The sequence below is a fragment of the Dreissena polymorpha genome, chromosome 10 (assembly GCF_020536995.1).
Source record: "Dreissena polymorpha isolate Duluth1 chromosome 10, UMN_Dpol_1.0, whole genome shotgun sequence".
NCBI classification, from domain to species: Eukaryota; Metazoa; Mollusca; class Bivalvia; order Myida; family Dreissenidae; genus Dreissena; species Dreissena polymorpha.
Genome location: NC_068364.1, coordinates 70,743,548 through 70,771,076, shown reverse-complemented (window position 1 = coordinate 70,771,076; position 27,529 = coordinate 70,743,548). Strand labels below are relative to the sequence as shown.

The 27,529-nt window shown below is 35.7% G+C and overlaps 1 protein-coding gene and 1 long non-coding RNA gene across 2 annotated transcripts; one reads left to right on the top strand and one right to left on the bottom strand.

Moving 5' to 3' along the window:
* Nucleotides 1–75: 75 nt before the first annotated feature.
* On the bottom strand, nt 76–27,386 carry LOC127847118 (poly [ADP-ribose] polymerase tankyrase-1-like). Its single transcript, XM_052378757.1, has 5 exons — nt 27,233–27,386; nt 16,246–16,764; nt 12,402–12,503; nt 3,470–3,676; nt 76–3,079 (listed from the first exon to the last, which is right to left on the bottom strand). Exons 2-5 carry the CDS (start codon nt 16,733–16,735, stop codon nt 2,892–2,894), a joined length of 987 nt encoding a protein of 328 aa, XP_052234717.1. The 5' UTR covers nt 16,736–16,764; nt 27,233–27,386; the 3' UTR covers nt 76–2,891.
* LOC127847123 (uncharacterized) lies at nt 9,993–12,145 on the top strand. Its single transcript, XR_008033826.1, has 2 exons — nt 9,993–10,216; nt 10,484–12,145. It is a non-coding gene; the product is annotated as an uncharacterized LOC127847123 (long non-coding RNA).
* Nucleotides 27,387–27,529: the final 143 nt, after the last annotated feature.

The window sequence follows — 27,529 nt, the reverse complement described above, 5'->3', positions numbered from 1 at the left end:
TTAGCGGTATGTTAAAATTCGTTTTACTTGTTATGGTCAGTGCACAACTACGATCGGATGCACAAAATGTCCATCAACACTTTTATAACATTTTATTTTCCATGTATTAGGAATATAAACAAAGAGCAGATCATAGCTATGAACAAAACATATAATGATACTTGCTTCGAAAGGTAAAATGGAGAATAAAACGTGCCCTAGTATAAAAGATCTGTGCGGACTGCACAGGCTAATCTGGGACGACACTTTACGCACATGTATTATGCCCAGTTTTTTCAGAATACGACTCAAATGGTAAAGAGTGAAACCCATGCTCAGACAACTGACTGTTTGCAATGGTTACTCCCATTACATAGGTCTTAAGAAGACTTACGAAAGCATGTAACAAGTAGCATTATAGACTAGAGTGATAACACGATAACAATAATTTTTGATGATGCGAAAATGTTGTAAATTGCAAAATACCGATTTTAAGTAATGCATAAAACATATAACAAAAACATCTGACGACCAGTGATAATTTGATATAATAAACTGAAAAATACGTTTTACCTAAAGAAAATATCAGATTAAAAAAAACTCGAAAGAACACGGTACTTGGTGTAGTAAAAATCATCTTCATTCATCGTTTATTCAACAATTGCAAGCAATTCTAAGTTAAGATATGAATAACAGTTACGATTGCAAAATTGTAAAGAAAAAGGTTTCATGAATATATTATAACTGTAACCGTTTCATAATACGTGTATACTTTTTACAGTTTCACATTTTAACATTTACACTCGTACTAAATTGGAGAAACTCGAAGAACATTAATACAAGCAACAGTGTCATGCGGTTGAAAAAGAATGCCAATGACGGTTCATCTTAAATTGTTTTTCATATAAACAATTAAAGCCACACACCTTATTTTGCATAGTAAATTTAATTATAAATTAGAAACATATTTTATCTATGCCAATTAGAATATATCTGATGGTTACAAGGTATAAATCCGTCTTTTTAGCGCTTTAAAACTTAAGCATAATCGCGTTTGTCGAAATGGACGTATACGTCTAGAAATCCTCTTTCGGTTTTAAAAGCGGTACCGTTTGAAAAATAATAAATTACTTGCTAACTAGGCTATAGATTTAATTTCATGTATGCCAATTCGAATATATCTGGTGGTTACAAGGTAGAAATCCGTCTTTTTTGCGCTTTAAAACTTAAAAATAATCGCGTTTGTTGAAATGAATGGACGTATACGTCTAGAAATTCTACTTTCGGTACCGTTTGAGAAATAATAAATTACTTGCTAACTAGACTATAGATTTAATGACAATTTTGCACACTTTCAAATTGCATCTATATGTATTGATTAATATGTATTTCATTTCAAAGTCAGAGGCAAGGTGTGTGGCTTTAAGTTGGGCATATTATCTGTAGTAATTCTATGAAAATAGGACATCACCGGTTGTGGATACTTTAGCCCATTTATGCCTAGTGGACTCTCCCATCCTTCTTATTTGGATCAATTTATTTCCAAAATTAGGGATGTCTAGTATATTTATTTCTTTATTTAGAATATTTCTTACAGAAATTTCTTTAAGCAAACAGCGCAGATCCTGATGAGACGCCGCATCATGCGGCGTCTCATCTGGGTCTACGCTGTTTGCCAATGCCGTTTTTCTAGACGCTAGGCATAAGTGGATTAATAAGGCATATTATATAGTGAAATACATGATATGGTGTCAACAGTGTATACTTTCCAGACACTATATCGCACAATCGTGCACGGAATCGACTTTAGGGCATGTAATTGTTACTTCATACTGTATCACAGTTACATCGATGTAAACCAATTATTGTATTGTCGATAAGACTTACAGAAAAATTTGTAAAATGATTAAACAATTAGCACATACAGTCGGATACAAATAAAACAATAACATAAAAACAATGTGTATAAAACCACAATAGTAAAGCATTTATTAAGTAGACAACAATTAACAGCAATACAATTAAATAGCTTAAACAATATTTTACACGACTATATAGACGGTATATTAGTCGAAATAAGGACTATTTACATTTATTCATAAGGCTTGAACATTACCTGAACACTTCTTAGATTTACAATTACAGGATATGTCAAATTAAGTAGGCGTCGCTCTTATTCTAAATGCACAAAAGTCCAAAAAAGCGATTTTGAGAAAATTGCTTTTAAAGTTTTGAAATAACAACCAGGTATTATACAACAAGATATCTTTATGAAATTTTGACAGGTGGTTGAGATGTATGCAATCTATCAATTTGAAAATTTTTAAAGACAAATGCTTTTAAAATAAAAATATATTTATTAATTAATTATTTTTGTACATATGTCGATATGTGCAATTTTTTGACATTCGCGACTTTAGATTTAAGGCGACGTATAATTGGCTGAATCCTACACAAGACATTCGCGATTTAAGAATAAAAATGAATAGAAAATTGTCGTGTTTCGCCAATGTTGAGGGGTCAATAGTGCCTTAGTAGAGAAAGGTACACATATGCCGTTTGTTGCATCGTGTAGAGCTCGTCAAGCCCGACAAAATGATACCAAATATGCCAATTTTTGCAATTTTTGACACTAGCGACTTTAGAATTAAGTGTTGGGCAAACACTGCTTCTGGAGTTCCCTTATATTACTCATTGTACATTCATAATTTGCACATCCACAGATTTATAATAATTCTCATGCCATCACAATATCATTGAATGAAGAATAATAATATAAGCGGTGAAAAAAATGTCAATCGCAATTCCACATAGCGGCTTATTAAGTTCATCACAATAGTAATAATATATCCTTTATGTTAAGTCTCAAATCAAGAAACTGGTTGATGATAATAAGCCCAAGTTGGTGGATATCAGGTAGAAATCGACCGAAAGAATCTGAACAGCCTTCGCTTGCCCGAAGCGATGAATGAGTTATGCCTTTTGACCTTCCGTAGCCCCGCCCTTTTTGCTATTTTGGCGAAAAGTTCCGAGTCATCCTCCAACGTGATTGGAAAGCCTTCCGTCTCTAGCCACTCCTTGTCTTTCTTGAAATCGTAATCTGCGCGAGGAATATACATGTACTATGGTTATACGTTTATGAAGCTTCTAAAATAAACCTGTTACAGCCAATTCGTGTTTGTGTATCCAATGTTATTCGGCAATGTTTATAAAGAAAACGGATTTGAACTTGAAACCGTGTGCACTTATTCAACGCTTAACATGTGATTCGAATATGCATTCGTTGACCGCACGATTTCTACTGGCCTGTTGGAAATTTTGATCATGTGTAGCTGATATGTGATTCATCTCTAGTTGTGTATCTACTAACAGTAACGTGCATATTATTTGTTAATCATTATTGAATTTAAATTAATAGTTAAAAGCTTTTCCCTAAATCTAATACAAAATTTACGTTACCAGAAAATGTCTTCAATCACCACATATTTACCTGCTTTTAATAGCCGTCTTGTGATCTGGTTAACGTTTATTTTGTTGCAGTGCGAAGCCGCGAAGAAGCAGGTCATTCCAGTGGCTGTCGTTTTGTTCACGTCACACTGTTTGTCTAACAGAAAATCAGCAATCGCATTCCAGCCGCTTTGGATGGCTCTGTAAATTGGGGGACAACCGGTGACGTCACATTTGTTTACGTCTGCTCCTGAAAAAAAAGGTCACACCGTTTGAGAAATAACAGCCTTGAATCTGTATAAATTTACATCAATACAGTTTTTTGTCAGTTGTGATGGAAACAGGTCGCTATTGAAAAAGTAATCACCTCAAATCATTTAAGCGAGGGGCGGTTATTGTTGCTTTTAAAATGATAAAATGATCGCAAATGCTTTAAATGTTGTTCATTCTAAAAAATACTACAAATGATCATTTTCTACAAATTGCATAAACACAAATTACTGCAGTATTTGAAACACAAACTGGGTCTTTAAACAGGAATGTACTATTCGTGATACATTTCTCGTCTACATACGTCAATAGCTATGAGGTAGCGTGATAAAATAACAAACTTAAAAATATCATCACTTGAGTAGGTGAGAGTTCAATGCACACTGACACTATACATATATATGATATGAGCCTTGCTCTGATAAAACTGGGCTTAATGCATGTGCGTAGAGTGTCGTCCCAGATTAGCCTGTGCAGTCTGCACAGGCTAATCAGGAACGACACTTTCCGCCTAAACTTGATTTTCGGTAAGAAGGGACTTCCTTGAATCTAAAAATACCATAAAAGTGGAAAGTGTCGTCCCTGATTAGCCTGTGTGGACTGCACAGGCTAATCTAGGACGACACTTTACGCACATGCATTTTTCCCAATTTTCACAGAACAAGACACATATAGACATACGTATTACTTTATATTAATATTTACTAATCACTATATAGCTGATGGTTATCAAAATGTCATTGAATTGAGCTTATCCGTCAAATGCATGCATTTTACATATTTCGACATTTTAGTAAACAATCACAAAGAGACCAGTGTGACAATTTTCTTGAATTGATGGTGCTTTTATTTGGAACATACTTATGCTGTTTACAGGACACTTGACACGAGAAACATGGTAGGTTAACACGGTCATAGCAAACCACAAATAGCTTATAAAAATTAATTCGTATTACTATAACCCAAAAGTAAACGATGAAAATATAGCATTTTGGTCAGAGTTAGATTTCAGGTAATGCGAATTTTAGAAGGTCTTACACCAGTGGTATTGTCATTGATTTTATCATCGGAGTTCTCTTACCGGATACACCTTTTTACAAAGGAAGAAAAATAAGACCTTTCACTTAGCTACCAATTTGGTCTACAAGACGGATTTGCGGCTATTATGCAAACACATGACTGAATTGGAGCAAGGCTTACTTTCGGAAAAGATGCACATTTATGTATATCTGATATATACTGATACGAACGTGTTGTTTGTTAAATATCACTATTAGATGAATGGTGATGTTTATATCATGGTAAAGTTCATCTCTCAGATTCTAAAATATGATGTCCGTTGCGTTTGCGTGTTATGAGAATAAAATAATAAAAATGCCCGTACAAATGTGTAGAGAACACTTTGAATAACCAATATCCGTTTGATAAATAGATATGTATGGATTCACATTGATGCAATGGTATCTTGTTTGCCGGATATCCCTATCGCATGTTGTTGGAAAGTAAACACGACTGTGGTGTATTTATGATTAGTTATCTGATTAATGGAACAATTATAACTCTGTTTAAGAGATAATTCGTTTTAAAATACGTCATGTTACCACGATTGCACGTAAGATCTCGTTCAATTACTGCGTTATCAATTATGAGTAGCGGTCATAAAGAAGTATCAAAGATTGTTTCTATATGCCACATCTATCTTTTTTTATAACTACAGTTTGTAACAACCGTAAGTCATGGGGCGTGGTCAGGTTCGAATCTGAGGTAAAGTTATTAACACCATTTTGAGAGGCCCGCTATACTACATGCCAAATTTGACCATGCGATTTCAGTCAAAAATATAGTATTTATGTAAATACGTCAATATAAAAGTTTGAAATCTCCGGGTTGTGACCGGTTTTTACTCAAGTGGCATAACTGGAGCACATTTCGTTTAGGTCCTTAATACGCTATCACAAGCCAACTATTAAATCTGTGTGCCTTGTTGTTTCAGGCCAAAGGTTTTTCGGCGTAAGCTGCATAAGCCAGCTTTTCACCTTAGCCTGACCTTTGTAAGTGTCCAATAAAATTCCAATAAAATTTCCCGCGGCTAGGTACGAATGAATACACTTCATTTATTCCATTGGCTGATTTGAGTATACCACCAGAACATTGGAAACATATCCGCGTCTTTGTTACACTGTTTTACTGTATGAAACAATTTTATCTCGAATGAAAAGGCTTAATAGATAGAACAGTTTTACACTCAATTCTCGACATCAATACAGTTTGTGCGTACACCTTTTATTTTCAGAGTATTACCAGCGCAAGAGCGTTTATACTTAAAAGGCTATGTTCTCATATTTAGTACTTACTTCCTTATTCCTGTCAACATGTTAACATGTAAAAGTATAAAGAGCAATGGAAGCGAGGCCTCACTTTAAAGCATTGCATTTCAACCCGCGAGGTATATCGGGTCAATTCGCGGACATTCAGAGTTTATATACAAGTCATCACCGGAGTTGGCGGCCAGTAAAATAATCGTTATATAATAAAGACGCTATCCGTGAACTAGGTGACCTGGAATTTTCTTTAGACCAGAAATATGTTAAATGAAGATATTCAGCAATATAATTATGGTATGTAAATAATAGATTCTTAATGTGTTTTCAACAATACAATGATAAATATTATTGTTGATAAATTTAACAATAATTATTCGTCCATATTGCCTAATGTACTAAAGTGATATTATGAGCATGTAACAGTTTATAGGTGTCTATCGCAACCGTTGATTATTTTTGATGTTTCTACTTCATATACACTTATATTAATTAATGCAGCATCATCATACTAAAACAATATACCAGAAAGAGAAAAATAATGCATTTGAATATCAACCGTACTTTCGTTTGACAACTGATCATGCGTTTACGAATTGAACCTAAATTTAGTTTTAGTGCAGATTTGTTCATACGACACAAAGACACGAAATTGTTTTACGGATCATTTCAGCTTACAGGACTGGGTGGGTCACGTAAGAATATCGAATATAAAATATATTTTTATAAACAACTGGTAGCAAGGTGAGTTGCAGATAATTAATCAGTAACCACATTTTAACTAACTATTTTGACCTGTTAATTCTTTTCAGCTCAATTCAACAGTGCAAAATGCCCATAATATTACTTTAAGCATTAGCACGATGATAATTGATACTGTTAATAATCGAATCAAATAGCAATGCCCGACAAACCACTAAAAAAGGTTTGTTCGAAGAACGCGCCTATAAATACGGATACTTCTCGTGTGGCCGGTTGACTCATATGTTTAAATTTCACTTCCATTCTTCTTTTGGTTTTCTGTTTTGTATCTATAGGTTTATGACCAGCAATATGTTATAATGTAAAATAAGCCGCGAAAACTCCCCGTAACATCCCGTACTGCGTGTGATGCAGCTAAGAACTGCACAGAAAAAGACATTCGCTATCCTTGATCTCATTCATTAAACTATTTACGCCGTATATCTTTTTTAAAGATATTTCTTGTTATCTGTTGTTTCATATAAGTAAATGTTAACCTTTTGACATCGGAGCGTGGTAAGTTTTTACATCAGGGGCATAATTTGATAAAACTTTGTAGATGATTTCTTCATAATGTTTTCTGTCCAATATAGCACATTTGGTTCCTGTAGCTTTAGATGTTTTGCCGAAAGTATATATTAATATTCATGATGTCATAGAATCTCTTTAATTATGTATTATGTCACTCGTTATGTAAGGCTTTTCCTCCTTACGAAGTTTAAAATATGCCTACAATTGCATAACGGATGTGTGGAGTGAACAATTCAATAATAAGCTCCTTGAAGCCAGACAAGGTAATGGGTGTATATACAAAGACGTTTGATAGAAGCTTCTGACTTTTCAGTGAAGACATGTCTATCAATAGTCAATTGCATTATAACGTATGGCTGTAAAAACGACGTTATATTAGTTCATAACTATTTGAACAGTATCGTTATCCGCGTGATCAAAACACGGCCTAAATCAGATACTGGATATGTGTAGCGACCGAAGAATGTCAGACAGGCCCAGGAGGCGTGCAACCAACATGATCTTATCAGTTATAAAAAGAAGTTATAAAAAATTAAAATGCAAGAATTATTTTGAAAATAAAATAGAGCAGTGTGTTTACAGAAATTTTGATAAATGTGATATCGGTCCGTGTTTTAATTTCCATTCCCGCTTACATAACTTGTGTGGTGATTTGTCATACAACTATTCCTATGGCGATGTACCTTCTAATGTTGACTCAAGTAGAGCAGTTATCAGTTATTTGCACTTATAATGTGAACTGAGTACTAGTGAACCAACTTACTCAGGACATGTGTGCATAGATCTAAGGTCGGTAATGGAATATGTTTAGAGCTTTGGTACAAAAGACATTTTGTAAAACAGTATTGTCATAGTTTGAAAAAGCAATGTATTTGTTACATTCAAACAAGAAAAACAGCACTCCTTATAAACAAAAACCGTTCAAACTATTAGGTCGTTCATTTTTAATAATTATTCAAAATTTGGTAAAGTATCAAGCGTATGTAACGCTTTTCAAAATATTTAAGTAAAAACTCATATTACCCACATATTGTTTACACTATCCTAAATTTTCAAAAGCTGGTGACCGTTTCAATAAACACCGTAGTACACTTTTACGATACGATTTAGTTTTCGATGATGCATAATTGCTCAATTCCATATCATAAGATTATAACTTATAAGCACATAACTTAATTTCATTGGCATCTCTGACCATGTATAGATTTGGGAAGAATGGCGATCGAATACGCCTACATTTTTAGATTAAATAAGTCGTGCTCTGTGAAAACTGGGCACAATGCATGTGCGTAAAGTGTCGTCCCAGATTAGCCTGTGCAGTCCGCACAGGCTTATCAGGGACGACACTTTCCGCCTAAACTGGATTTTTGCTAAGAAGAGACTTCATTTAAACGAAAAATGTCATAAAAGCGGAAAGTGTCGTCCCTGATGTGCGGACTGCACAGGCTAATCTGGGACGACACTTTACATTATGCCCAGTTTTCTCAGTTTCTCAGAACACGACTCATACACGACTGCACAGACTAATCTGGGACGACACTTAACGCACATGCATTATGCCCAGTTTTTTCAGAACACGACTCAAATAATGCGCTCGTAAGTTAATATTGCCGTACGATCATTTATGAAACCGTCCCCCTGGCCTGTTGTAATGGTAGTGAGTTAGCATTTGCTTCTAGAGTACGGGATTTTAATATCTCTGTTTCTCTTTTATAACACTATGCACACTATTGCAGCTCTGTAAGATTTTCCAGTGAATATTTTTTAATTATTAAAATCTGTAAAAAAGTTCTTTTTAATGTCCATTGCCATGTCCATTGTCATATGACTAAACTGCTTCGAAAGAAAAATCCCTTTGTACAGAGCATCGCGGTGACGAATATAATTCATAGTACCTTGTATTAACCCATGTATGCCTAGCGTCTAGAAAAAGGGCCTTGGCAAACAGCGTAGACCCAGATGAGACGCCGCATGATGCGGCGTCTCATCAGGGTCTGCGCTGTTTGCTTAAAGAAATTTCTGTAAGAAATATTCTAAATATAGAAATAAATATACTAGACATCCCTAATTTTGGAAATAAATTGATACAATTAAGAAGGAAGGGAGAGTCCACTAGGCATAAATATTTGCGATTTCTCAGCGCATTTGGGTTTTTGAGTGGTTCCTGAAAATAATGAGAAAACATTTTTGTAAAAAAAGGTCAGTGACCTTTTCGCTCGGACATTATATATCGATGTTCTCATTACTTAAGTACAGATAGGTTAAGACCCGTACTGTCCCGTAGGTCTATGCGAGTACGGATCACGCCATATTTTAATGCTTGACACCCCCCGGAAACCAACAGCCGCCGACCGCAAGTCGACCTGCGTCCTGCCCTCATGGAACAAATGCGCATACAATCAACATTATGTTTGCATTTTGCTTTAGTGAAAAGCTTGCGAAATATACTTTCAATGCCCGTCCTTAAGCCAATTTGTTTTGACTATACTTGACTTTTCGCTTTTAAACATTTCAACATGTCTCGTGCAATGTGGGCCAATGAACATGATAATATTTACACTATACTCATAGTGCCATAGTGTCTGAGCAAATATTTTGAAAAGTTTACAAATTATATTTTCTGTTTTCCAAAGTCAAATAAAAATCTAGTTTTGGAGGGAGTTGTCGTCTCTGGCAAGCCTGTCCGGAGTGCTCAAGTTAACCCATTAATGACCAGCGTCCTATATTTGGGACACCTAGGAAATCTGGTCAGTGTTAATTATTTCAGTGATTAATATACAGTTATCTCTGTTGTGTGGCTGTGCTATCAGTCCTTTGTATCAGGTAACACAATTTGAGATAAAAGCAGAAAGAGATTTCATGCATTCATAAGGCTGCATTTAACGACAAGGGGCAAATTTTTCTTGGACTTACATTGGCTAAAAAAGGTATGTATGTATTTATGCTCAATCATACATTTTTGTAATACAGTCAAAATTATTGATTTGTAACATTGAAATATGTGATTTTTATAATGTACACTAATGGAAATATAAGTATTTACTTATTTTCCCTTGACTTTTTACTAATCAATATCATGTCCAAAATTTGGGACGCTAAGCACATATGTGTACAAAATTGAGATTTAGTGTGGTCTGTAAAAATAACAAATAATACTATTTTACAACTTCATTTATATAAATTTATGTTAACAGGATCACTGTAAATGATGTGTTGCATCTTCTTGAAGATGATACAGACTTTCAAGTAGCTGATGTGTTCATGACTGGACCAGAAGATCCTACAAAACGTGATGTCGATAGCGGGGATGAAGACCTCGGAGGCCATATTAACAATTTGACAGGGAACTTCGTGCTGATGTGACTGTTTCTGTGCGAAGTGCCACCGGATCAGTCCCAAACATCACAGACATTAACCATTCGGACACATCGCAGGATGAGAGTAATGATATAGATTCTGTGTCCGATGCATCGGACACCACTATTGACTATGACGATCAGATCAGTGTGCAACAAAACCAGAATGAGCAACGGATGCCCAACATTCCTAGAAGGGGAAGATGAACATGGTTGTGTAAAATGCCTGGATCCTGTACAGGTTAACCGTATCATATCAGAACCAACCCATGGATCTTCTAGATTTCAGGCGGGAAATATGCAAAGTTTATCTTATGCGGTATTCCCAACGAGCTTTGCGCGGACGTCCGGTTGGGAGGGTCATGCACATTAATCGCAGAGTACCGGCTGCTGTCAGGTAAGACAGGCGCGACCACTACATTGCGCCAAACAACACACATAAACGGTTTGCCTTATGTGGCAGAAAGTCAACCCGGATCTGCGTAAAGTGTAATGTTGGACTCCATGACAGATGTTTCATAGCATTTCATCGCCAGTCATAAGTGGAGATATATATTTCACAATTCATAGACAGGTGATTGGATGGTCATAAACATGCAGAAAAACATACATTCGTGCATATTTGGAAGTAAATGTGTCATTACTGAAAGATGGAATATATACGAATATTGATATCTTATGTGTCTGTCGTCCCAAATTTGGGACATGACTAAAATTGCATAAAGCAATGATATGCCAAAAGTAAATATCATTATAAAGTTGTTTAAGAGCATTATTATATAGTTCCTTACAGTTTTTAATCAAATTGCAAAAAATAAAATAATTTGGTTATTAATGGATTAATACGAGTAGCCAAAACTGAATTTGCATTTTATGCAATAGATATACAATATCTTCTATCTTGAACACTTAACATTTGTGAAATTAAACTGGCAGATACGTGATAATATATCATATGCTTATGTGATTTATCACAAGTAATATATAATATATAATAATTTAACTATATGTTTTTTATAATATGTGTTAATTTATATAAGATTTACGACTTTAATGCTCCGACAAGGATTCGCTTTAGTAAGATGTCCTGGACAAATTTACATCTTTAAGGATCATAAAACATCAGCGGCGCGGTCATGTTACATGTAAATCTCATTTTCGAGTCCACGAATGTATCTACAATATCGTATTGATTGTTCTGGTTCATTCGACCTTGGCCTCGGCCTCTCACGCTTTTATGAAATGTATAATGGTTTTATACCCGCACAAACCAGATATTAACGAACTGCAATGTATATGGTGTTTGTACATGCATGCAAAGTGTTTTTGATTTTCGGGGTTAAACTAACTAAATGTTTGTTGAACGCATATTAATGATCAGTTATTATCATATCTAAGAAAAACTTGCCTAGGGATGCAAAGTCATTAAATTTAGATATATGTCAAACGTACTAGCGTTGTAAACTTATCCGAAATGAACATAATACAACTAAATTGGAATTAGTGTATTATCTTCACTCATCTCTGTCTTAGTAATCATATTATGCATCAATAAAATGTGACACATGAAACCGTTTTTTTTATAAAAGAATGCAAAAATAATTACTACAAATGTAGTATTCAAATTCTGCGATCCTAAAATGTGACACATGCAACCGTATTATTGAGGAAATTGTAGAGACAATTATTTGCCAGAGACCTATACAAACTGTTTGTATTGGTCCATGGCTTTGCTAAAAACATATATTGCGCATACCGTATTTGTGGAGAAGACGGACCGCTTCCAGGTCACCACGTGCCGATGACGTAATCAATGGCGTCTCACCGTCACGTTTAGGAATGTTGGGATCGGCCTTGCCTGAAAATAATAATAGTGACAAGTATATAAACAAATCTACATTAACAATGTTATTTTAAATGTTTCAAATTTTAATTTCTTATATAATTGTAAGCGTTTTTATGTCTGTGTTCAAGATTGCTTTGCATTTAATAAAAAAACGGGCTTCCTCAAGTTACGTCAAAGCAAAAAAAGCTGAGGTATATAGATGAAAACATGATGTTGTGGCTTCTATGATGAAAACAAGAACTTATGCAGATATTTGACTGGTTGTCACAACTAATGGCGTCGTTGGAACTGTAAAAGCGACACATGGTACGATACTCGACATTGTACAACGACATATGACGTTTGACGATTTGAAATGTCGTTGATCTTTATCGATTATCATTATTCGGAAAAAAAAATCTAGAAGAAAATGGTGCGAAACTAAATCGGACAGGAATATATGTGTGGCTGTCGTGGTTTGAAGGAACAGTACATTTGCAAATTGGATTGAAGAACAACAACAACATTTGGATGACAAATGCAAAGTCTAGAATTGAGATCTGTATTCATTGTTTTAAAAGGATTTATCTGTGAGCTTAGTCAACCCTATTTTTGCAAACTATGTCCTTCGAGATAAAAAATATCACGTGCAAATTTGGGTCGAGTAAGGCATACTTTTAGCTTAAATGACCCAGTTGCTTCAACCGAAGATTAAATAGCGAAATATCTGGGCAGGCCTAGGACAGAAATAGTATCTTACCGGCAGGGAGTTCAAAGTCCAAATTTCGGAACCACGTGAATACAAAATGTTACCTTACTCCTGCCAAGGCCAAGTTAAATTTAAAGATTAGCCCATGTATGCATAGCGTCTAGAAAAAAAGGCCTTGGCAAACAGCGTAGACCCAGATGAGACACCGCATGATGCGGCGTCTCATCAGGTCTGCGCTGTTTGCTGAAAGGAATTTCTGTAAGAAATATTCTTATTATAGAAATAAATAAACTAGACATCCCGAAATTCGGAAATAAATTGATCCAATTTAGAAGGATGTGACTAGGCATAAATGTGTTAATGCTAAGAAGGGCAATGGCTCAAACGCATTTGTCGAAGAAAAGACATAACATTATTCTACTGATATGGAGATACACATTGTAACAATTGTTTGAACCTGTGAAAAAGATAAATTGTGTCTTAATCTGTGAGAATTGGACAAAATACATGTTCGTAAAGTGTCGTCTCAGATTTAATGGTATTTTTCGTATAAAGGAAGTCCCTTTTAATGGTAGTTTTCGTTTAAAGGAAGTCCCATTTTACCAAAAATCTAGTTTAAGCGGAAAGTGTCATCTCTGATTAGCCTGTGCGGACTGCACAGCTAATCTGGGACGACTCTTTACGAACATGCATTCTGTCCAATTCTCAGAGATTAAGACACAATTTTATTTTGTTCACAGTTTCAAATAATTGTTACAATGTGTTTCTCCGTAACAGTAGAATCTGGGACGACACTTTTCGCACACGCATTATGCACAGTTTTCTCAGAACAAGACACCAATGATTCGAACCTGATATAAAATTTAAAATTAAACACATTTGCATAGCGTTAATAATGCCATGCGATATTAGTTATGACGGGAATCATTACTGATAAATGATTGACGTCAGACATCTTAACGTCTGTTCAAATTCGTCTTAAGTGCGATGTTTGTTTTAAGGGCGGGTGAAGAGGACTAGAAAACAGATGATCATGTTTCACACTACATTTAATATTTGATCCGAATAAGAGACAAATTAGCATTTTATGAATATAATATGATGTGGGTACACAAGTTAAAACTGGTATTACACTATCATGTCATATTTTAAGTATTATGTATGATCGCGCACGCATAACCTTTATCTCTATAAACTAGCACCATTACCAGCATGTGTGCTCGACATGCATTCGGGTGGCATCGAGTGTCAGCCCGTAAACAATTTAACCCATTTATGCCTAGTGGACTCTCCCATCCTTCTAAATTAGATCAATTTATTTCCAAAATTAGGGATGTCTAGTAAATTTATTTCTATATTTAGAATATTTATTACAGAAATTCCTTTAAGCAAACAGCGCAGACCCTGATGAGACGCCGCATCATGCGGAGTCTCATCTGGGTCTATACTGTTCGCAAATGCCTTTTTTTCTAGACGCTAGGCATAAATGGAATAAATGCTTTAAATTGATGAATGTAAACACCGGAACTAAAGAGTTCCAGTTTAAAACAAACATCAAATTAAAGAATGAATAAAGTAGTCCACACATTGGCTCGAATCACTGATCCTTGGAGTAAAAAGTAAACAGTTTGAACCACTCGGTCATCCGTACTGACATGATGTAAATGTATTGTATACTTTATATGAGCAAACCTCGTTATGTTGCAAAACATCTCGATTACAACAAAATTTTCCAAATTACACTTGTATCCAAACGATCCTTTCGCGATGGTAACGCTGCATAATTTTCAGGTTTTTAAATCGTCAACAGATGAATATATTTGATATTTTGGAGCATGTTAAATGTTTAGTATCACTGTTCCCTTTCAAAAAAACTTCAACAAAAATTTGCAAAACTTAAACATTTTTTTTCAATTTTGTCAATTTTTCAAAACGTGAAAAGGTCCCTCTTACACACGTCAACATTTGGCAAGATGTAAGTTTCTTTTATAATGCAGCATTATAATGCGCATTTAAAAATAAAAGGATACGTTGTAATCCAATACATCAACGACATGAAACTAAGTCGAGTCCACGAGACAAGTAGTCGATCTTTCGGCTTAATTAGTCGTTACCACCGAACAATTAGTCGATTTAATGAAAAACTATATCTTTCATATGAGTTAGTAAAAGTCGTGGATATATTTCTGTACCACACTGTTAAAAACTAGTTCTTTATATTAAAAATGAGCTGTGCTCTGTAAAACAAAGTGGGCTTAACCCTTTGCATGCTGGGAAATTTGTCGTCTGCTAAAATTTTGTCTGCTGAATTTCTAAAATAAGCATTTTCTTCGATTTTTATTTCAAAGAATACTATCAGAATAGCAAACAGTTTGGATTCAGATGAGACGCCACGTTCTGTGGCGTCTCATCTGGATCCAAACTGTTTGCAAAGGCCTTTAAAATTCGGTTCCCGCACTGAACGAGTTAATGCATGTGTGTAAAGTGTTGTTCCAGATTAGCTTTTGAAACCCGCACAGGTTAATCAGAGACGACACGTTCCGCTTTTATGATATTTTTCGTTTCAAGACATTCCCTTCTTAGCAAAAAATCAAGTTTAGGCGGAAAGTGTCGTCCCTTATTAGCCTGTGCGGACCGCGCAAGCTAATCTTGAACGACACTTTACGTATTCAATAATGTAGATTTTCAAAGTTCACCTGTGGGAGCGTTCTTTAGGTTTCCCCAAACAACAGAAAATAATGGTTCTACCCAGGAAACGGACTCAAAAGTGTTTAAATTAACTTCATGATTTCGATGTAATCAATATAAAATGAAAAAATTAAAACTTAACCAATGTATGCCTAGCGTCTAGAAAAAAGGCCTTGGCAAACAGCGAAGACCCAGATGAGACGCCGCATCTTTGCTAAAAGGAATTTCTGTAAGAAATATTCTAAATATAGAAATAAGTATACATGAACTAGAAATCCCTAATTTTGGAATAGATTGATCCAATTTTGAAGGATGGGAGAGTCTACTAGGATAAATGGGTTAAACTTTAATAACTTTTCTCTTAACCAAGGCACTCACCATCTTTCAAGAACACCTCAGCGATCTCTAGATGGCCTTTCTCAATCGCCTCGTGAAGTGGCGTCATTCCCAGGAAGTCGGTCTGGTCAAGGCCACATCCGGCCTCCACCAGCTGTCGAGCCGTCTCCAACTGCCCGTAGCGCGCCGCGTAGAAGAGAAGCGTGCGTCCCTGGGAGTCAACGGCGTCGACGTCGCCGCAAAGAACAGGACCGCAGCTGACGCGCTCGCCTGGGTTCAACTTCCAGGGTTTATCACTGCGGGTACGTTTTCGGAATCTTCGAACAATGCCTCCGAGACGTTCAGGACGATTCAACGCCTGAATGTCGAAAACGGAAGCGGAGCGGAACGTCTTTGGAACATTGTCTGTAGGCGATGTCTGACCGGATGTGCTGCTTGAATCGGAATCGTTTGAGATAGACGGGCGTTTGTTATAAAGTGTTGATATCGCCCACATCGACTGGCTCCGTTTCACCGTTATCTCGATCGTCATTTTTAGTCTCGTCGACACCAACGAGTAATCTTAAACAAACAATACAAAATATAAATACTAAGGTGATACCAAATTCGTGGCGTTGGTGGTGGTGATAATAGTGGAATTGATAGTCGTGGTGGTGGTAGCTGTGCTGGTTTTTGTGGTGATCGTGGTTGGCTGGTTGCGTCCACCGCTATGATAGTTGTGGTTGCGTTAGTAACGTTCCCTGTGGTAGTGTTGAATTGCTTATGTTTATTCTTGTGGTCTTCTTTCGTTATGCGCGATGTTATGTGGTGGTGTCTGGGTTGTAAACGTTGTCTTAAATTGATTGTTTATCCACGACTCATGTGTTGGTAGTAACCTGGTGTTCATTATTATTAGTCTGAAAAGTCGATTTTAGAAAGAGCCTTTAAAAGTAATTTTTTCGAAGTCCGGATTTCATGAAAACAAAACGCTATTGCAAACACTGCAATATACATCGTCAACGAAAATGTCCTGTAGTTTCATTGCACCACGATGTCACTATTTACCACTAACTGATTTCACTTTTTACTGCTTCGTAGCATCGCTAGGTAAAACTTCCCACGATTATATTCACCTCATCGAAATGTTTAAGTTTGTTTTTTTGTTCAAATACTAGCATCGAATGATTCAAATTGCGGTGATTTATTGGATTGAGAATTACACATAATTGTACGTGGCTTATTCGTCATTAATGTTTAAATGAGTCGCGTTCTGAGAAAACTGGGCATAATGCATGTGCGTAAAGTGTCGTTCCAGACTAGCCTGTGAAGTCTCTTCTTAGCAAAAATCCAATTTAGGCGGAAAGTGTCGTCCCTGATTAGCCTGTGCGGACTGAACAGGCTAATCTGGGATGCCACTTTACGCACATGCATTAAGCCCAGTTTCTCAGAACATAAATTAAAATTGTGTTATAGCACCATTTGAGATGTTACTATAGATGCAGTCATTCGCTCTTTAATTAATGATAATTAAATAAATTATCTTACACTTTTTTATGAATGTATTTACGTGTGTATGTATGTATGTATGCATTTATTCATTAGTTTTTGTGTTTGTTTTTGTATTTTTTTAATCTATTCCAATAGCTATTTGTTTATTTTCTTTCGGCTTTTGAAATATTGCGAACACTGCCCACCTTTAAGATCATTTGCTCCAGTCGGAAGTGGGGAATTCGCCATCACAAGCGTCATGATAATCTAGACACGTATTTCCAAAGTTTTGTAAAGCGTCTAGATGGTAGATAATTAAAATGGTGCATTTAGCGAAAACATCCTTTATACCAATGTTAAACAGAGCCTGCAATTATGTAACAGTGATATAATATCAAAGGTCAAACCACCCATTAAATACATTCATGTGTGTCCCTCGGTCTAATTGCTATACACATTTACAAATCGCAAAGCTGTCAATGATTCGTTAATGTAATTAAACTTTGATGCCTTTTATCAATTGATTAGGAATTGATTTAATACAAAACGTTATAATATTTAATCTGTCGGTGCATTCTTCTTTATGAAAAACGTCCTTCAAAACACAACTTATCATCTTTTCGACAATGTCTTTTCAAATATTTTTAGTTTTAAGAAAGGCTGCTTTGATTGCATGGTTTCATCAAACCGTTATTGTTTTGCATGGAAAAAACTATGTATAAAACTGTAGTATTACTATCTAATTGAGTCGCGTTCTGAGAAAACTGGGCATAATGCTTGTGCGTAAAGTGTCATCCCAGATAAGCCTGTGCAGTCCGCACAGGCTAATCAGGGACGGCACTTTCCGCTTTTATGAAATTTTTCATTTAAAAGAAGTCTCTTCTTAGCAACAATCCAATTATGGATTTAGCGGATACCGCTAAAATAAAATTCCGTCTTAACACAGTCTTATAAAGAGTGTTCGTTAGTGTATGGAAGAACACAATTAAAACAAGCATTTTCATTGACCACAACGGGGTTTAAGAATGTTTCCGAAAAATAAAGACACACACACACACACACACACACACACACACACACACACACACACACACACACACACACACACACACACACACACACACACACACACACACACACACACACACACACACACACACACACACACACACACACACACACACACACACACACACGCACACACACACACACACACACACACACACACACACACACACACACAAGAGAGATTTTTGACATGATTTGACATATAGTTATCACTTATAATCACGTTAAAAGAGAAATCAAGGTGCATGCATATATGGCAAGCGGTTCGACGCATAATCCCAAGAAACTAGGTTTCTCATGAGAACCTAGGTTCTCAGAATGAGAACCTAGGTTCTCAGAATGAGAACCTAGGTTCTCATGAGAACCTAGGTTTTCAAATGAGAACCTAGGTTCTATTGAAAACCTAGGATACCAAACGAGAACTTAAGTTCTCAGAATGAGAACCTAGGTTCTCATGAGAACCTAGGTTCTCATGAGAACCTAAGTTCTATGTGTCTATGAGAACCTAGGTTCTCATGAAAAACCTAGTTTCTCATGAGAACCTAGGTTCTCAAGCGTAAACCAAGGTTTTCAAATGAGAACCTAGGTTCTCATGAGAAACCTGGTTTCTTGGGATTTCATAAACCTTGGTTCTCATGAGAACCTAGGTTCTCATGAGAACCTAGGTTCTCGTGAGAAACCTGGTTTCTTGGGATTTCAATAACCTAGGTTCTCATGAGAACCTAGGTTCTCGGAGAACCTAGGTTCTCAGAGAACCTAGGTTTTCAGAGAACCTAGGTTCTCTGAGAAACCTAGTTTCTTGGGATTATGCGTCGAACCGCGTGCCATAATTAACCTCCAGTTGTCTCCCATTGCTTGGTACACGCTGGCGGCATATGTGTAACATGAATAGAAATAGGCGTGAAACCGTGAATGTTTCTCCCCAAGAGCATTTTCTGAACAATGTTCAGACAATGCTCAGTAATATTCTACGAAACTTATCTGTTGAATATTTGTGACCACAGGCATTAGCCGTCAGTGACCGCCTCTTGTTCATGTTTCCGTGCATGGGTGTTATTTAGGAATGAAATTAGTAAAGTAATCGGTCGACATTGGTCTGAACACGTTAATAAAAAATTGAACTGTTTATGGAATACATCTTTAATTGTAAATATTATTTTGAGAGTAAAAATTCAGATCAATCGTTACATAATATATTGTTACAGCATTAAATGAGTTTCAAATATTCAATTCCCTTGTTCGGGCCTCAAACGACTGTACGGTACAGTTTTCTATTTTAAGTATGTCTGTGACCTACATGTAGGAAGCAATCATTATGGTATAAAATACAAGTTTTATCCCTATTGATTATGTGTAATAATGTATTATTCAATAGTAAGATATCGGCAACACTGCAAGAAAACTTTATGCGCTAAAGACTTTGCAAACATATTTCAATAACTTGAGATATCTGCAAAAATAAAGTTCTTAACGGCGTGTTTTCATTCTGTCCAGCCCGTGTGTAATCATATGTGAACCCCATTGATCCTGCGCCCTGAATAATATGTGTCCCGTATTCCAAACGAGCAAGTTTACGCCGTCCGACGCGTAATTATGAAAACCTATGTTCTCTGAGAACCTAGGTTCTCAGAGAACCTAGGTTTTCAGAGAACCTAGGTTTTCAGAGAACCTAGGTTCTCAGAGAACCTAGGTTTTCAAAGAACCTAGGTTCTCAAGAGATCCTGGGTTCTATGAGAACCTTGGTTCTCATAATGAGAACCTAGGTTCTCATGAGAACCTAGGTTTTCTGAAAACCTAGGTTCTCAGAGAACCTAGGTTCTCAGAGAACCTATGGTTCCCAAATGAAAACCACGGATATGGCAAGCAGTTCGACGCATAATCCCAAGAAACTAGGTTTTTCATGAGAACCTAGGTTCTCATTAAAACCTAGGTTTTCAAATGAGAACCTAGGTTCTCATGAGAACCTAGGTTTTCAAATGAGAACCTAGGTTTTCATGAAAACCTAGGTTCTCGTTTGAAAACTTTGGTTCTTGACGCCATGTGCAATCTTCAAGCGAAAACCTAGGTTCTCATTCTGAGAACCTAGGTTCTCATTCTGAGAACTTAGGTTCTCATGAGAAACCTAGTTTCTTGGGATTATGCGTCGAACCGCTTGCCATATGCATAGACAGTTCAGTTTGCTCCACGTTCGTTTTTTCACCTGTATAAAAGAATTCTTCAATATTGTCTTTCACTGTAAAAGAACATTTATTACAGTTATTAAAACGAAAAATGACACAACATTTAAACCGTTCATGTGCTTTGCATTTTCTTTTGCTTTTTCTTATGATTGAGTCAACACACATTTTACACGTTCGATCGTTCGTGAAAAATATTACGGACCGAAAAACATTCCTTTGAGAATTTAAGTTATATAATAACGTTTTGTATTATACGACTTGTGTATATTTTTGCTTTGTGCAATTATCAATGTTTATTCTACATATCACATTTGTTCTGATGACAATGGGTATCTTGAATTTGAATCAAGATTAAATAAAATGTATACGGTATAGATCTACACTAGTGGTACGATATAATATGGCTTTGAAATATGACTTAGGTGTGAGAATGTTTATGTCATAACCCCTTATCAATATTTTATTAAACAACACATCCATGTATGCATATGTTTGCCGTAATTGTAACCAGTTTCAGTGCTCTTGAAAATCGCGAATGTAATTAATAAAAATCAATTGGTCTATAATCATCGATACATGCTCTGCCAAAACTATACACGTTCAGCCTCGTTCTGAAATTCGACGCGTCACGTGATATCTAAAAATAGCAACAGCGGTTGTATTTTGAAACTGGTCTATTGAGCATTATCATTAACACATTTATATTTAAAGCGGGTATATACGATCTTGTCAAATATTTATTTATTAATATAAAATGTGTAAAAAACTTATTATACATATATTTCAATATAAACTAAAATAAAAGTTAAGAAGAACATGTGACGAAAAATGCGAAATTAGCCATATATTTAATTCTGAAATCGAAAAAGGCTGTACAGCCGAATTCGCCAGCATGTATATAATACATGTACGATGTTAATCTAAATTTAGTTTAACGGTTCATTTTAAATTCCTGCAGCGATATCGATTCATACGACACACGAACACTCACTAAAAAGACGAATGCATCGGTTATTGTAGGAAAATATGTACGAATTATCTTCGTCACAATCGGCTCGGGGCGCTAATTTGTATTTGCTGCATTTTATGACATTCGTCTTAAATGTATCATTTTTCTTGCATATTGTGTGTTATGATAACATATTTGTATCAATATATTACAATTTAACACATATAAAAATCGTATATACCCGCTTTAATCGAAGGGAAAAGCATTCGCGTTATGTATTCCACTGGAACATTTATAATTTTAAGTAAGAAATAATGTTTTTCAACAATGTATGAATTTCAGTTTACTAACATACATGTATACATAAACTAATAAAAAATATTATTAAAAAAGACAATTCGACGGCCTTAACGTTAATATAAAAAATATAATTGTTGGAGATGTTCAGGAATATATATCCCCCTGGAGCAATTTTAATATTCACAGGATAAAAAAAAATCATGAATGATTGAACACAGTCCTTTAATTTTTCCAATCGATTCAATGATAAACATGGATTTCGATCGATAGCGGAAGCGATTCTTAACTAAAAGTTAGACATGGTAGCAAATAAAGGCCCAGACGGACGATACACGACTCACTAATGACGTAACGTGATGTCATTATGCAGCGTAACTCTATTTAAAGTTGAACTTGAAATTGCAAAGTTGTTAAACGCACTTAATAACACCACCAATTTGTTTCACGCTTTGTTGCCCGCACCTATCTTACCAATATACCCATACGGCTAACACCATCAATTCGTTTCACAGGTGTTGCGCCCGCACTTGATGACCTTTATAATCCCAGACGGCGATAACAACAAACAATTACGATGTTGAATGTAATCTTAAATCAACTGTGTTAACATTCTAACACACAGGTAAGCCCAGACGTACGCTAAAGTAAATCTTTGTGCATTACTATTATAATCTGAATACTAGAAACGGAAACCGAAAACAAGAGGGCTTTAAGGCCCTAAGACTCAAACGAAAATCACTGTTTCGATCTGATTATGTTTCACTATAGCCATATAAATACAACTGCCCACCGTACCAGTATCTTTTTCAGCGGATCCGAACAAGTTTTACAGTAAATTAATTTGGTTATTTTCATGTAATTTAATGTGTATTTAGAGAATATGCTCGAATGTAGAAATGATGTCGCAAATTAAATAGTAATCTTAGCGAATGTAGCACAAACTGGTCGAAAACTGAATTTGGGGAATAAACAAGTTAAGAGTCGATACATTGTTGTCAATTATCGGATAAGTGGAAACAACCAATTGTTTTCCAAGCCTTACGTGTCATTGGCAAATAAACTCATTTTATAAGTAATATTACTGCGTAATCGTTGTTGCAGACGACATGTTGATCTCCTGTGCATTTGTGTTTTTAACGAAACAATTAGGACAACAAAAATGAAGAGACCAGTCAAAGATACACAATACTGTAGCATATGCAAATAATTAGCTAGCAGCTTACTGTAAATTAATTTGATGTGATTCCAAAAAGTCGAATCTTGGCTAATTTTAGAGATGAGGGGGGGGGGGGGGGCGATGCATACGGCATATCCGCTCACTCTAAATCCCCATATGCTCCGTAAGCATGTATCGATTTAAAGAACTTGGTTTGGGAGTGGGGCGTTGATTTTTTTATACATATGAGTCCTGTTCTGAGAAAACTGGTCATAATGCATGTGCATAAAGTGTCGTCCCAGATTAGTCCGCACAGGCTTGTCAGTGACGACACTTTCCGCTTTTATGACATTTTTCGTTAAAATGAAGTATCTTCTTAGCAAAAATCCAATTTAGGCGGAAAGTGTCGTCCCTGATTAGCCTGTGCGGACTGCACACGGTAATCTGGGGCGACAGTTTACGCACATGCATTATGCCCTGTTTTCTCAGAACGCGACTCATACATGACTGCTTGTAAACTGTGATCACTTCGAACCAAAGCTATTATCATTTGGGTACTCATTACGTTCAATCAATCAAGAGTGACGTCACTGTGTTCGACTATACTCACTATAGTGAACTGATAAACTTATCAATGGACATTTGGCGAAGTCCGCATACACTTAAATATTGTTCGTGGGAGAGTGATTTATTGAAAAATCCGTCAAATTAGTTAAATCTGAAATAACCTTAGGTCCTACAACACTGTGCATAATAGAGATATTTGCTCCCGGTAATGTTTAGCGGACGCCTCTCGTGCATAAGTCGACGCGCAATGAACACAGTTCCTCTCCATCATGTTTAGCACAATATCATACGGCTAAGTTGTAACATATATTTTCTTAACCCATTTATGCCTAGTGTACTCTCATATCCTTCTAAATTGGGTTAATTTATTTCCAAAAATTATTGATGTCTATTCTATTTATTTCTATATTTAGAATATTTCTTACAGAAATTCCTTTAAGCAAACAGCGCAGACCCTGATGAGACGCCACATAATGCGGCGTCTCATCAGGGTCTACGCTGCATAATGCGGCGTCTCATCAGGGTCTACGCTGTTTGCCAATGCATTTTTTCTAGACGCTAGGCATACATGGGTTAATAATTGTATTAAATAAGTTTATATCTGTTTGCGTATATCCTCATTTGATTCAAACATGTTTTAATAGACCATGATTTTGAATACAGGTTTACTAGCAACATGGTGCGTTACTCACAGGAAATTGGTAAAAAGAGCTCTGATTCATATGCGGACCTTCAAAGCTCTGAATCATATCCGGACCTTCAAAGCTCTGAATCATATCCGGACCTTCAAAGCTCTGAATCATATCCGGACCTTCAAAGTTTGTGTCATGCGTGCGTGATAATAGGTGTCCATGCATAAAGTTGTTCTTTTCATGTAATCGTGGAAGTGGTGAAAATACATGTAGTAACCGCAAATATCAGAGTTTAAATGTAGTTACAACAATCATTCGCGACAAGTGACTAATACACAAAAACGTTATGATTTGATCAATCAAATCATTTCGCCCAACGGCAATTTAATATAAGCCAATTAAATAAACAAACTAACGCTCCGTTATATAAGACTAGGTAACGTATAGTATAGCGTACAGGTCATATGCGGAAGCGACGTAAACACGTTTAATTTTAACGTCCGTTTATTAATCCATGTTGACAGGAGAGGCTTGTTAATGTCAATAAAATATGAGAATTTTTTAATGAACTGTTCGAAACCTCAATGGACAATCCGTTCGTACATTTTGAACACATAGTGACCCGAGCCTATTTTTGCCCGAGGGATAAAACAAATGTGTATTCGTTTCAATTAGTATACATGGACTTGTTATACTTAGTATATATGTAATATAGGCATGTTCAATATGTACAAAGACAATATCCCGACTATTTCTTTGAAAATTCAAACAATTTTTTAAATTGTATATAAAGAAACGTAACGTGAATTTGGTACGCTATTCATTTTTGGCACGGTTTACTTCTGCTTAAAAAGATAATCTCTTACCGAAACAATTTTCCTGGCACATTATTGTGTGATATTTCTTGTATTGGTTCTTTATTGGTGAATATTAGGAATATTTGACGCGCAAAATTGCGTGTATTGTTATCTGTTCTGTTCTGCTACAATTGCAATCCAAGTAGGAAAAACGTACCCGTAACCGGTTTCATGTAGAAATTAGGAACACACATTTTCGGCATTCAATTGGAAACTAGTAATAGCTAGACTTTGGAATGAAAGTTTAAGAATCAAGAGCATGTAGAATAAATTAACTTCAGTGACGCAAATGTTGAAGTCCGTATTATGTTTAACTGAAAAAATAACTGAAATGCATGTTAAACCCAGAGTTTTTAACCGTGTCTGAGGATACGCTAGTTTAAGCAAGAGACAGCTTCCGTTGTTCTAGTTGACACATTCCTGCGTATTATGTCATACACTATATTGAATTTCAACTGCTTGTATCGTTAAACATAATCAGAATCACCTACTTGTGTGGCTTAAAGCAGTTTTAAAATAATGCTTTCGAACGATGAAACGAATAATAAAAAAGAGATAAGTTTTATAAGTATTGAGATATTTTTTGAAATTGGCAATAATTCATATGTGCAATACAAACATTCCATTCGCTTCGATCCTATTGATTTGTTTATGGGCATTTTGTTTTGTGAAGTTGTTGTTTGCTTGGTTGAGTCATTTTGGATGTCGAAAAAAAACAGCGTCATGCGAAAATGGTTCATATGCCACATTTGGTAAGGATAGCCCCAGATCAGCATGCGCAACCGCACAGTCTCAGAGGATCTACCCTATATGGTATCTTTGTCTCAACCAACAGACACCGTAGCCCAGACTGCATGGTTTGCATTTGAAAAAAAAATCGCGTGACGCGGCTCAACTGACAACGATACGATACTGAACAGAATAGCGATTTAAGGTTAATTTTGCAACATTTTAAACCTCGTCGCATTTAATTGCAAATCGCTTTCCTTTTTATGCTGTTGTTTATGTTTAATATATATAATTTTGTGATGGATTGTGTTAAATATAAACAGATCCGTTTAAAAGTTGTAAACTTTGTTTATTAGTTTTTTTTCTATATATCTTATACCGCATAAAAATATTTTACTGACTAAATTATAAAATATTTTATTTAGTTTATTTAAAATAGTATTTCTTTATTATTTACTTGCAAATATTATTACAGTTAAAGGGGCCTTTTCACAGATTTTGGCATTTTTTAACTTATTAATGAAATGCTTTATATTGATAAATGTAAACATTGGATCGTAAAAGCTTCAGTAAAAAATCAAGAATAAAATTAAAAAAAGGAAAAGAACATCGCCCGGACCAGGTTTCGAACCAGTGACCCCTGGAGTCCTGCCAGAGTCCTGAAGTAAAATCGCTTTAGCCTACTGAGCTATTCCGCCGAGTACACATTCTTGACGTATGTTATGCGTTATATAAGCAATCTTCGTAGTTTCACAAAATTGAACGACAAAAACAGAACTCTCCAAATTATTCAATCGTTTCGCGTTGAAACGCTTTATAATTTTTAGATTTTAAAATCGTCAAAAGATGCATATAATGGCTATATTAGACTATGGTAAATGTTCAGTATTACTGTTTCCTCACAAATATCATAACTAAAACGAAAATTTGCGAATCTGAAACAACTTTTTTCAATTTTGTCAATTTACCAAAGCGTGAAAAGATCCCTTTAAACCCTTAAAGATCTCTGAAAGTTATAATTGCGCACGTACATAATTCGCACACACAGACAAGTATAATATGTTCAAACGTGACTAAAATAGTTACTAACTATAAATTTAAAATCATAGATAAATCATAAATACCTGATGATGTTAACTATTCCCAAATAATAAACTGGTTGAAGATATATTATTGATATTCACTTCTTTCCTTTATCTGCGTACACACTATTTAAGCCTCACAGTGACTTTCGTTTCGTATTTAAAGCAGTATCAATACCTCCACGCATGCGCGCAGTGTCCTTCTTTATCGATGTTGTATTTGGGTTAGGTCGGAAAACCTGGCAAACGCTTATATAAATATTAATATAAAAGGTCGGTGTGATTGAATTAAACTTGAATTAAAGCTGTGTCTGTAAACGGACAAGGGCGGTGCTCTGT

What these genes read in the sequence shown, in the direction of transcription:
- LOC127847118 (XM_052378757.1), bottom strand. Translation starts at nt 16,735, where the DNA reads ATGACGATCGAGATAACGGTGAAACGGAGCCAGTCGATGTGGGCGATA. An exon ending in CCGTCTTCTCCACAAATACG is followed by an intron (nt 3,677 to 12,401) that starts GTATGCGCAATA and finishes CTTTTTTTTCAG; the next exon opens with GAGCAGACGTAAACAAATGT. An exon ending in AAGACGGCTATTAAAAGCAG is followed by an intron (nt 3,080 to 3,469) that starts GTAAATATGTGG and finishes TTCCTCGCGCAG; the next exon opens with ATTACGATTTCAAGAAAGAC.